The sequence below is a fragment of the Alligator sinensis genome, unplaced genomic scaffold (genome assembly GCF_000455745.1).
Source record: "Alligator sinensis unplaced genomic scaffold, ASM45574v1 scaffold566_1, whole genome shotgun sequence".
NCBI lineage: Eukaryota > Metazoa > Chordata > Crocodylia > Alligatoridae > Alligator > Alligator sinensis.
In genome coordinates this window covers 1,626,101-1,639,078 of record NW_005842017.1, presented here as the reverse complement: position 1 = coordinate 1,639,078, position 12,978 = coordinate 1,626,101, and the positions used below count along the sequence as shown (strand labels likewise).

General features: G+C 42.1%; 1 protein-coding gene across 1 annotated transcript in view; it reads left to right on the top strand.

The window, feature by feature from the left end:
* Window positions 1–12,978, top strand: part of COL6A1 (collagen type VI alpha 1 chain) — an 83,220-nt gene that overhangs the window by 29,131 nt on the left and 41,111 nt on the right. The window contains exons 14-19 of the mRNA XM_006022069.3: window positions 42–95; window positions 2,696–2,758; window positions 4,872–4,934; window positions 5,507–5,560; window positions 5,646–5,681; window positions 6,347–6,409. Of these exons, the coding sequence (XP_006022131.1) occupies window positions 42–95; window positions 2,696–2,758; window positions 4,872–4,934; window positions 5,507–5,560; window positions 5,646–5,681; window positions 6,347–6,409 (333 nt within the window). The remainder of the gene's footprint in view (window positions 1–41; window positions 96–2,695; window positions 2,759–4,871; window positions 4,935–5,506; window positions 5,561–5,645; window positions 5,682–6,346; window positions 6,410–12,978) is intronic.

Genomic DNA, 12,978 nt, shown 5'->3' with positions numbered 1-12,978 from the left:
CAGCAGGAGGTTCACTGCAGGCCTTTTTTCTTTGCTAATAGGGTGAAGATGGATATCCTGGGTTACCAGGCTGCAAAGGATCTCCAGGATTTGACGTATGTACTTTGGTGGTTTGTCTTTCTTTAACATATATTGTCTTTAATTAAAAGCATGGTAGAAAGAATGGCAATGCCTGTGACTGGGAATCAGCCTGCCAGCCACCTGGAATCTTAATATGTGGCACTTCCTGGGGCCCAGGAGAAATCACAGTGGAGAGGTGACATATTTGTGACTGCAGAGATATGATACAATTCCTCACCTCAGCCCTGTCATCTGAGAATAGAAGAGGGTTTTTTTTAGGAGGTGGATGTAATCTGGTAGAAATTGTTCCAGAGTACCTGTGGATTCGCTGTTATTAGCCACATGTTGTTGTATACTTGTTTTATTCAAGGACATTCAGAGCACTAGATCAGAATGGATTAATTTTATAGAGCAAATGGAGATCTGTGATGATGATGATGATGAATCTGAAAGCCAGAATTAGCCATTAGAACAAGTTACCAGGGGAAATAATGGAGTTTCCATCTGTTGGTGCCTTCCCATGAAGAATGCATGACTTTCTGGAAGATGGCTTTTGCCAAAAACAAATTATTGAGATCAATACAGAAGAAACAGATTAAATTTAAGGATTATTGGAAATCAGATTAGATGATCTGATTATAAAAAGCAAGATTAGATTATTTAACAGTTCCTTTTAGGCTTAAACTCCATGAAATACATGTGGTTGTGACAAAAGTCAGTCATATGCATAGGTGTCTGTAAGACTTTACCCTACCTCTGTGGATTAAGGCTCCTCTTTTTTAAAGACCCAAAATATAAAACCCCAAAATTGACCATAGGTTAAAACAGAGGATTCTGAGTACATTGCACAGAAAAATTTCAGCAAAATTCTTGATTAATAATTTAGCCTTCAAAAGAGGTAATTGATTGTAGCCGTGACATGTATGCATGATGATTACTTTCATAGTTGAATACATTTTTTAAATAAAAACAAAGACATGCATTTCATGGCACTTCAGACATCCTGAAATTTGTCAAAAAGTAGCAATTTTATTGAAGCACAATTTTCAAACAGAAAACCCTAAGGCCCAAATAGTCAAATGTGGAAAACCATTGCTTTTAGTCCTAAGTTATCATTAAACATGCAATGCACACAAACCTACTTGCTTGTTTTTTTTCTAGACGGAGAGCTTCAGTGTTTGAGAGAGGAAAGAAAATGACACTAAGTATTCAACCATGCAAAATAATCCTCTAAAGGAATCCAAGATAGAAAGATAGTTATATATATAAAACTTTATTTACACTGGGCATTTATGTAGTTTTATCAGTTTGTACGTTAGGCAATTTATCAGTTCATGGATTAGGTAATTAAAATAAATCTTAAAATTATAGTTATACCACTAAAAATACTTAAGCTGTTTTAGGCTTGAAAATTTCCCAGATACTGAACTAATTTCCCAGCTGTGTTTTGTATATAGGTCACCTAAAAATAATATGGGCTATGCCACCAGAATAGTGACTATAGTCTAGTGTTAAGATACACAAGCCAACTTGATGTGAGCTAGCTGTAGCAATACAAAGCTCAACACAGGCAGCAAAATCTACCTGAAAAGCTGGGTGAATTTACCTGTGTTGACCTGCATGATGGGACCTGCACTAGCTCATTTAATGGTAGTTTGGAAATGTCTATGCTACATTGCAGTCATTGATGTGAATGATGGGTGTTTGCATTCCATGAGATGGCTTTTAAGGGGCACTTTTTTCCTAAAAACTATATAGGAACATGGGTGTAGCCTTTAGTCATTCATTTCTGTGTGTCAAATTGTGCCATCTTGTCAGGTGTGTCATTTGAAGGAAGTGATTTGATCCCTTCCTATTAATCAGGTTATGGTACAGAACATAATGTTCCATCACTGTTAATAAAAAAATTCAAATAGAAATGCTATTGCTGTACTCCAACAACTGGAATTGGGGCAAATCCCAAGGCAATGCATTGTTGCAGTTGAACCCCCTTCCAGCTGCAGTGAGCTCCCTCAGCTTGGTTGGTGTAGGCTCTTGCTGGAGTGACTGCTTTAATATAGTTCCAGAACCCAAGAGGTGTGATGGCCACCACCATTCACCCCTTCTTTTCCCCTGCCCCTGAATTTAGCATAGGGAAGGTGTTGTGGGTGGAGGAACAGCAGCAGTGGTCTCCCCCAGGCTCCAGAGACATGCAAAAGAAATGGGTCTGGCAAGAGCCCATCTCAACCAGCCGGTGAGTTCAGAAAGGTCCCTGCACAGGCAGCCAGAGGTCTGTCAGGAGCCTGCACTGATCAGCAGGGAGCTCAGGAGATCATTGAGCTGAAGTGGGTGTGGTAGCATCCCCCGCTCATTCCTTTCCTGAATCCACCCAGGACAGAGATCACAAGCTGCTTTGTTTTAATTTACTTTTATATTGCAAAAGCATATAAATGTTTACAGCAGTTTTCATAAGACACAGCATGTGACTCAGCCCCATGAAGGCATGTAATTCTGAAATGCTCTCAATTTCCTTGATCCCTTATTAACTTACTGATATGCCTCTTCAGTCAGAATGGTGGAAACTTAATAGGATATTTGGGATGTTTGATGCCAGTTTGATTTTCTGTGTACATTGATACTAGCTTATTTGTAATAGGGATCACAAGGCCCTCCTGGACCTAAGGGAGACCCTGGTGCTTATGGCCTCAAAGGATCAAAGGTGAGTAATGAATTTCAGGCAGTATTCATTCAGCCACACCTGAGCTTCAGCTTTCTTCTGTCAATGGTACAGGGGATGGCAGGTCATTGTTTGCTAAATGAAAATTCCATAATGAAGCTTACAAGTGAGATGAGCAGACTTGGAAACCACTTATAGAAAATGTATTTAATGGTTAATGGTGAGTGATGCATCTTTTATTGTTATTGAAGTTTCCTTGAATGCAAATCCATGGACCAAAATGAATACCAATGGAGCAGAGCTTCCAGTGCCAGCTCAGGGCAAAACTCTTGTTGACATCTGTGGGACTTGCAGATGCTCAGCTTTTCTCAGTGTGATGTCAAACATGCTTCTCTTGCTAGGCCTAGGGAAGTGTAGGAGTTCAACTATCTTGATTTTGTTACTGACCTTTTAATGGTCCAATTAATTTATATGCTGAGGCTTTCCCTTGGTGGACTTCTGGGGTGAAGAAAAAATCAAGCTGGAGCTCCAAATGAATCTAACAACTGAACACCACCTTGTATAAAAATGAGCAATTGTATAAAAAGTTTAGTGTTAAGAAGTCTTCTTCATGGCAGCTACTGGTGGGGGATCCTTCTAGGATGACTAGCAAGCAAAGCATTCATTAGTCAAATAGGCTCTGGAGTGAAGCCAAGGAGTGCAGCGATTCATCCATCCTCAGCTTCCTTATGCTTGTTCAATTTGCATAATTCACTTCAGTGGCTCATGACAAATGTTGCTATTCCAAGATAGGTAATCCAGAATAATGGTGAAACAATAAGGTGGGCTGTTTCTGGAGAGATGTGAAATGTAAAATGTCAAAGTGCTAATGCTCACATCAGGTTTCATAAAAGAAGATTGAAACGACTGTCACCAGTAGCATAACCAGGGTGGGGCAACAGGGCAGCAGCCCCAGACACCAACTTGTGGGAGGAGGGTGGAAAAATAAGAGCGTCCACCACAGCTGTATGATCATGGCCCCTATGTATCCTGTTGCCTTGGGCACCCAGATGCCTTGTTATACCTCTGGCTGTTGCTGAATTATTTCTGAAAGGTCTTAAAATATCAGCCATTATACAAAACTCCATGATGCAGACTATGCATAGTATGTAACCCCCCAGCAATACTTTCAGTTTGCTGAACATTGTGCTTTATAGCAGAGATTCAGCAAGGCAGCTCTGGTTCTGTGGCTTGTGGGCATCTAGAACCATCACATCTTTTTTTTTAATTTAAAAAATAGGCATGTTTCTAAGGAGGTTTTGGGTTTTGTCAACTAAAGGAGTTAGAATTTTGGAAGCCCAATTTCTTGACTTGCATTCTGTCACCCCACGGCTTTTCAGTGCTCTTAGCAAGTTTTCATAAAACTATGCTGAGCCTGTTAATGTAACCTCAGAAATCTTCCTCCCTCCCTTTTTCCCTCTAGTTCCTATTATAACCTGCCTACAAGGTCAACAACCTGCTGTGTCCCTGTTCTGTTCAACAGCAGTGTAAAATTTTTCATGAACCTAGAATTTTGTTTTTGGAGGGTTCTTATAAAACACTGTCCCAGGCTCTGAAGCCTTTCTCATAAGAATAGATGCCCCACCATAACATATCACTTCCTGAAATTTGCCAAGTGACCTGGAGTTAATATTAGAATGCACAGAAGCATCCACAGAATACATGCATGCAATCCCGACTTGGTTAGAGAATAGTACAAGGTGGATATAGAAGCCTGTTTGGTTTCATAGCTTCTCATTTTTAAACTCCTGTTTCCTTTGAGATGGATAAACATAAACACTGCCACTTCACATCCTTAGCTATAAAAGGCTCAAAGTGGGCAATTCTCTTGGAAGTTGGAAGAGCATATAGATAGATCTGCTTGTACCCAGACTGTTACTCATGTAGAGGATAACAAATACCCTCTTGGTCTTTTACCCTGGGTTCATCTCTCTATGGCCTACAAAAAAAAGATCTAAATCTTGAAGGAAAATAATTTGGGTAAGAACCTAGGAAATGTTTTTGATTGCTCACAATATGATATAACATACCTGAAATGTACTGGTTTAGATGAAGCAATTTGAGATGGGAACAGTGATTTTTATTTTTAATAACACTGTTTGGTTTTTTTGTTAAGGGAGAGCCTGGAGTTAATGGGAAAGCTGGTAGGCCAGGAAATCCTGGAAACACTGGAGAAAAGGTCAGTAAAGTGCTTTCACCTAAGGCTGCCCCTGCTTTCATCTTTGTACTGTTATTCCTTCTACATGTCTTGGTGCTAGGGCTATGACTAGCTTTATATGGTAGCAACATCGCCACCCAATCAGTCACAGCAAGAATAGCTTTCTGCCTTTGGTTCTTATTTCTTCAAAAAATCCAGACTCAAAAGGAAACATTGCTGCTTTGTCACAAACTTTTGAAGCAATTGTAGAGGAATGCATGGACTGTTTGAACAGTGACCCTGCTCTCTGTTAGCACCTACCCTCAAAACACTTACACAAGTGTGTCAGGCTATTCACGTGGGAACTCCCATTACAGGTGAAGAAGCAAGTGCTGAAGAAGCAAGTGCACATCTTAGAGTTTGATCTTCAGAGACTTTCCCCCTTTGCTGCAACCTTCTTGTCTGAAGGCAGAAGCTGTCCCTCTGGCCAGCTTTCTTCTTCTGAAAATTAGCTGTATTGTGTAGGTTGCAGCTGTAAGACAATGCCACAAGGCTTTAGTTCAAACTCATCTCGGATTTATCTTGTTTGCTTTTTGTCTCATTTATTTGTGTAGGGTCCACCTGGGAGTGCTGGTGCCAATGGAGAGAAAGGGGAGCTGGGGGATGAGGTGAGTCATCTGTACTTTTCTGGAATGGATGACTACATTTGTTGGCAGCTTCAAATGTTTTAACACAGCTTTTATTTTTGTGCAGGGAAATCCTGGTCAGGATGGCCCTCCTGGAGAAAGGGTAAGAGAGTCTTGCAATATGTCACAGTGATGAGATATAGGGCACTGTAACTGCTGTGTTTGGCTAGTCCTCAACAGAGCTGGGGTAACTCATGAGCATCAGGAACAATGGTAAAACTAGAATTCTAACAGGAAAGAAATGGGTATCTTCTCTTGATGTACACAGTGAGCCTCAGAGCACTGAGGCTTGACCAACAGTGTGCTGGGGTTTAGTCCAGTCCAGTCCAATAATTCAGTCAGAGTTTTGAAGCTAAATCCTGTGCAAGTCTTTGAATGAGGGAAGAAGACATGAAACCTATGCATGACATTTTGTCTTAGATTCTCAGTTGCAGGATACTTGCATGTTGGCACTGGAGTAACAGATTCAGGGGAGACCTTAGCCATCCTCACAGAGGCCATGTGTTACTTCTCCTTTCATGGCCCTCAGCAGTCACTCCACAGTAGGCTGTGTGGGGTTTGGAAGTGGTAGTGCACCTGAGGTATTTTGATTCTCCTGCCTCCTTTTACAATTTACATGGTAGGAGGATAATCTGGTCCAATGCTATGATCTTCCTTGAAGAATCATCCAAGATCTGTGTGACCAGGGCAAATGAAGAGCACAATGTGACCAGAGCCTGCACTGCTGTGTAGCAGGTTCTGAACCAGCATTTGATTCTTTTCTAACAGGGCAGTAATGGAGAGAGAGGCCCGCAGGGCACGCCTGGCACTCGGGGGCCAAGAGGAGACAAGGTAACTACTGACTCATGATGCTATTTCTCTCACTGCATTATCTCTGCCTGCTTCCACACAGGTGCTTCCCCAGCATAACCCAGGAAAGGGCATGTATTAGAGAGTGCAAATATAGGTCCAATATCTGATCCCATCAGACTTCTTTCATAGGCCAGCACCTCATTGATTTCACCACTAGGTCAGAAGATAGCATGAAAAGGTCCCTTCGTGCATTCAAACAAATCTCTCCTATACCTGGTTCCTACTATTTACTACTTGTTGTTTTTTTTTTAATGAAACTGTGTACCATCGTGGCCATTGCTTCTGAGGGCTTGGATGGACAGATCCAGGTTCCAAAGGATCGTGAAATGTTAGCTTTGGACCTCTTAATCATGAGGACTGTTATGCTCCCAGCCCAACAGTGCATATCTGAACAGTTCCTGTGGCAGTGGGGCCAGAGGGTAACAGTGGCAGTGGAAAAGAGTCTTCCTCCTTCCTGTGTACTTTGTGTATGTGGGTCTGTAGTATGTGGGTCCCAGATGTCAACAGTGTAGCAGAGAATATAGCCATCTGGTTGATTCTCTAGTGGTCCTGGGGGCAAAGCCAGCAAGGAGGGAGTTATGGGGTATGGCCAAGCTGAAGCAGCACAGCTTTACTCTCTGTAGGAAAAGTTCATCATGTCCTCTTGTCCTTCCACTCTGCTGCCAACCCTTCTTCCAGGATAGAAGAATGTTAAAGGAAGCTGACAGGCAAGGTTCTTTGGGTAGATGTGATAACTTTTATTAAACCAGCTAAACAGTTAGAGAAAAGTTCTTTGCAAGCTTTTGGGCACAAACACCCCTCTTCAGGCATTGGGGGCATTTATACACACAGTTTGGGGTCCCACAATGCACCAGAGATCCGCCACTTCGTAGCAGACTTGATTAATCGAGTCTGCTCTGCATGCAAGTTGATACGCACTGCGCTGCATCATGCACAGTCAGTGGTGTACCTAGACTCCTGGCAGCCCCAGGTGAACTTTTAGTATTGGGCCCCTTGTATATGCTCAATATTAAAACTTTGTTTTGCAATTTTTTTTCCCCATTTTCAGGCCCCCTTTCTGTCTGGACCCTGGGTGGCTGCCTGGTTTCCCCATGGCTGTGTTCGGGTCTATGTGCAATTGTATAAATGGTGAAATGCATGTCACCATGCAGAAAATGGCAGTGGTGCACTTTTGAACTAAAGCACCTTCTATGTGTTTTAGTTAAAAAGCGCACTGCTGCCATTTTCTCAGTGCTGATGCACATTTCACCACCTATACAACTCCAAGTGTTGCAGCGCCAGGCGCTTTTCAAAGCATCTGGCACTGCAGTGCATGCATGTGTAAAAATGCCCTGGGAGACTCTGCTGTTGTTCTGAGTTTTCCAAGGTAGAAAAGAAGCTAAAAGTGTGACAAGAAGTCTGTGAAAAGGAAACTGCTGTCTCAGATGCCCCAGGGAAAACTTCTCCTTTCCTGCATGAAGATTGCTCACATTGGGAATGATTTTTGCTTTGGAATCTGGGACTTGGAGGGAAATTTTCCAACTTCTCTACCTCAAAAGTTAAGACAGTTGTGGAGGATAGCAGCAAAGCAAGGGACTGGGACGGAAGAAAGAAAATGACAGCAGAGAAAATGAAGTGAAAATGTTAGAAGTGCTTGGCAGTAAATGGCTCTGAGTTTTCATATGGCATTAGCATGAATCTGGTATTTCAGCTCCATGAGTTCTCTGCATGAGAGCTGTTTCAGAGAGACCTGTACAGGTTTTTAGGATCACAGCAGTCTCCTTGTTCCTGTGACTCATTAGGGAGTGTGCAGATGCCATTCACTGATGGGTGGTGAGCAGGAAAGTGTGTGTATGTGTGGAGAAAGGGGGAGTTCTCCCTCAGTTCCCCTTTAAGAGGGGTTTGAGGTCTTCAGGATGGGCTGGGAGTAAGTAGGAAAGTATTTTGCATGTCTGCCACTTGGTGAATCATTCAACAGGCTCATGAGGAGGAGTAGGTGGGCAGTAGTACTCACTTGTCCAAAATCAACATGCTGAAAACACCAGGCAATGCCACACTTTGTGTCAAGGAGATGGAAAATGTGCCGTTGCTTCGTGAGGTGGTGGTGATGAGAAATAAGAACAACAACAAGTAGGGCATACCGTACTGACCTGTCACTGATGAATTACTGTTTGCCTGTCCCTCTCTTACACATGGTAAGGCTGCTGTCATTGCTGTTTTTTACTGTACAACCAAAACACAAACGAGTTCTTTCTCCTCAGACATGTTTTAAGAAATGCACGGTGAAAACACCTGGGAAGCTACTGCTTACTTAACAGCCAGATTCAGAACTGAGTTGGTGGAACGCGCACCCCGTGTTTTGCTTTTGTAGCCGGGCAACTATAAAGATCAGTGCAAAGTATCTTGACTAAGATTTCCATATCTGTGTCCAAGCAGCACAGCAGTAGTGGTCTGTAAACTGTCACTCTGTGTGCAAGGCCTTTGAGGTTTGGAAATGCTCTATTCCATATATTCAGTGAATGGCTAATAGTTTTTGCTGACATTGGTTATTTTGGGAGAGAGTCACAGAACCAGTTCACTGGAGGAAATGCTCCCCCCTCCTACCATCCGCTTCACTTTAAGCCAAGAAGCCAGTGATATGGGATGTCAGAAAGCCTGGGTTTAAAACCTTCCTCAGCCAAAGAAAACTTGAATCCCCAGGAAAGTGCCCTGTCCACCATATTAGTGTGTTATGGTGTTGACCTTTCTTAGTCATACTGTTCACACTGTTCTTCAACTATATATTCACTGGGACAGAGAGAGAGGCCAGAAAGACTCTCCAAACCATGACCAGAGCAGTCACATAGAGCATTCAGGTTCTAGTCCTGGAGTCAATGAATATTTGATTTTTTAATGAAGCAGAGCAGCTCCAGAAGGAGAAGTTGAGAACAATCCACTGCTAGCCCGTCCTGAGATGGGTGACACCTGGGTTGAGATCCCCTTTTTGTCTGTTTCAGAACAGGGATTTAAAATCAGGTCCCATGTGAGTACCCTCACCACCAAGCTATGGAGTCCTTTTCACTTTCTCTGATGCAGTAAATATTTATTTAAACAAAGTGATATACAATGAATAAGAGACTGAGAGAATATTCCTTCCCTCAACACTTTGCCCACCCCCTAGCCGGGCAGTTAGGCCACTCTCTGTGGAGATTAGAGATGTAGATTCAAAACCTGCTCAGTCTGCTTTGCAGCAGTGTAAGGCAGGTAGAAAAAGTTTCTTCGAGAGCCCTGAATTTCAAACATCAAACAGCTGCATCTGCTTAATAAAAAGTGGTTTCCTGTACTGGGCACAAAGTTCTTCCATCCCTGCAGGTCTTTCTGCTGCAAAGAGCTATTAACAAACAAGGGTTATGGCAAGCTGTTCTATTCACTTGGCTCACTATCAAAAATAAGAGTGCCACTCTTATTTTGTTTTGGGTTTCAAGTGTCACCCAAAACCTGCTGGTCTTGCAGAGCCATTTCACCCGCTTGTTACTTGGCATACAGGGCAGTAAGCAAGGCCTGAGGATGAGATGAGCATTAGAAGTGCTGGGGTAGTGGGGGGGAAGCTTTTTAAGCAGATTCAGACACACTCCTCCAACTTGAAGCTGCCGGCAGCCCTCTGGAGAATTCTATGTGGTTCTGAACATGCCCCGTTTCAGAAGGTCTGGCCAGCCAGAGAGGGGGAGAAGAATGCCCTCTACAACAAGTGGCTCTCACAGCAAACTGCTCCTGGTCATTTATTTCTGCATCAACTCCACGCTCAAAAAGAAAGCTGTGGGATGACAGAGCCAACAGGCTCACAATAAGCCAGCCTGCTGCCATGCCAGTGGGGAAACTACAGCTGTGCAGAGAAGACCAAGATCTAGGAGGCTAGGTCTGGGATTTCCTACAGATCCTTTAGGTCAGTGCAGTTGTCATGTCATTGCTTTGCCAGCTGCCACCAAACCATCCCATGAATACATTCAGTGCTAGGTTTTCCCCAGAAATGTCTTACTACCTTCTCCCTCACGGTGGATTGTGAAAGCTTTGAACAGCCCATCTCATCTCCACCGTTTAGACCTGGTGACTTTATTTCTCATCTCACACTTTTCACTTTACCCACACAAGTTTATCTGCACAAACCATCAAGAAGAGTGAAATAAATGTCTCCTGATGGCACCTGCAAGAATCAATTAAACTACATTCTCACATCTAATTGATTTCCAATCAAGCATCAACCTGAATAAACCAAATAATTTCCCAGAGCTGATGTTGGCAGTGACCACAATTTAGTAATGATGACAATAAAGCTGAAACTGAAGAAGATTGCAAACAAAAATATACTAATAGTCAAATATGACCTAGAAAAGTTCAGGGATCCCACAATAAAGGCTGACTTCAACATAAAAATTGGAGGAAAATTTGAACCACTCCTAATGCTAACTGACTTACAAAACATTACAGATGGATTCATTCAAGCAATCAAAGAAACAGCAGAAGATTTGCTTGGAACAGCTAAGAAAAAGAGTCAACCGTGGATGAACAACAAAATCATGGAAATGTATGATGCATGACGAGCACTGAAAGCCTAAACATTTTGATTCAGAATCTGGCAGTCTCAATTACAGAGAAGCAAACAGGAATGTAAGAAATTAAATAAGAAAGGTGAAAGAAGACTGGATTCTAAACAGGTGTGAAGTAATTCAAAGTGGTTTTGAGAACAACAACAACAAGAAAGCATTTGAGAGCCTGAAGAAGATAACAAAAACACACTAAGCAAGAACAGTGGCTGTAGAAGACAAGAATGGAAAAATACTTACTGAAAACAATGCAATACACAAGATATGGGCAGAGTATACAAAGGAACTCTATAATTACAACATCCAAATGGAGCACAAGGTACTTGACGAACTAGAGAAAGGAGTACCTGGAAACACTGAAGAGGAAGACCCAGACACCTTAAGAAGCAGAAGCACCCATTAGATGCTTGAAGATTTAGAAAGTACCTGGGCTAGACAACATAGCTGCAGAATTCTTGAAGACAGGTGACAACATTGTTAGACCTCAACTCCATGTGATGCCCAGCAACTAGGGAGACAACAAATCAATGCCATCATGCATCACCTGCACACATTGCTCGTCAACAGCTTTATTCAAAATGGAGACAGCTTTGGACAATGCTCCAACAAACCAGGGAGCTGCCACAAAAATTAGTTCTTTCCATATTTATACACCTTAGTTTATGCTTATTAACATTTACCCCACCTTTGCCTCTCCTTTGTTCCAACCCTTAGTCCTTCCCATCTTAAGCTCTGCCTCTGTTTACTGTTTACTTCATTAGCATGGAATTGCCTATGCATTAAAATTATTTACATATCTTTTTGCTATGAGTGTGTTTAAGACCCTGACCCCAGCTTCTTTCAGTCACTTGCAGTCTTTTGCTGATTTCTTCACCATTTCAAGGTCTTGCTTCTGCTTTATCTCCCAATGATAGCTGGTGGTCTGCATGTTGTTCTTCTTACACGATGAACTATATATCTTACAACGCTATTATATTGTTAGGAAAATGCTTACCTAAGCATCTTGCAATGTTACTTTTAACATACCATTTTGCCTTGTGGTTAGCAGCTTGCTAGGCCACAGGTTATAGCCTTTTATTCAGCTGCAAATCCAATGCTCCTTACGATCCAAACACTGTCACCCTAACAAACGTAACAAGCATGCTTCACAAAATTTGCAACATGATATGGAGGGAGAAAACTTGGCCAACCCAATGGATGATATCAGTCATCATTTCCCTTCTAAATAGGGGAATCTCCACCAATGCACAAAGCTTCAAGTGGAAACCATGCTGGTAGAAAAGCAAGTTGGGTTTAGAGCATACAGAAATACCACAGAGCAAATCCTCAACATCCAAGTACTGTGTGAAAAGCACTGTGATCACCAAAAAGAACATCATACTTCATAGACTTCAAGAAAGCTTTTGATAGGGTGTGGCACAAAGCACTTTGGCTCACTAAGAAGAAGCATAATATCAGCAGATTTCTGATAACACTAATAGAAGGACTTCACAGCAATGCAAGAAGTGGAGTGGCGATCAACAACAATATTGTTGCATAGTTTGCAACTTCAGTAGAAATGTGCCTAGGTTGCCTGCTCTCACCTTGCTTTTTCAACCTCTTCCTTGAGCAAATCATGTCAGATACCTTAGAGAATTTCACAGGCACCATATCAGTTGGAGGGTGGAATATCAACAACCTGCGTTTTGCTGATGACATCGAACTGATAGCAGGGACATCTGAAGAGCTTCAAGAACTTACAGAAATGCTAGACAAAACTGCAAAGAGCTGCAGAATGGAAATAAGCGCTAAGAAAAGCAAAGTCATGACAAATCCCAAGATCACTGACAGCAAAGTTGATGTGACAATCGGCAATGAAAAACTAGAAAGAGTAACAAGTTGTAAGTATTTGGGAGCCACCATCAGAGAAGACTTAACATCTGAAAAGGAAGTCAAGACCAGAATAGCCATTTCCAGCAGCCAACTAAAAATCTTAAAGAAAATCTGGAC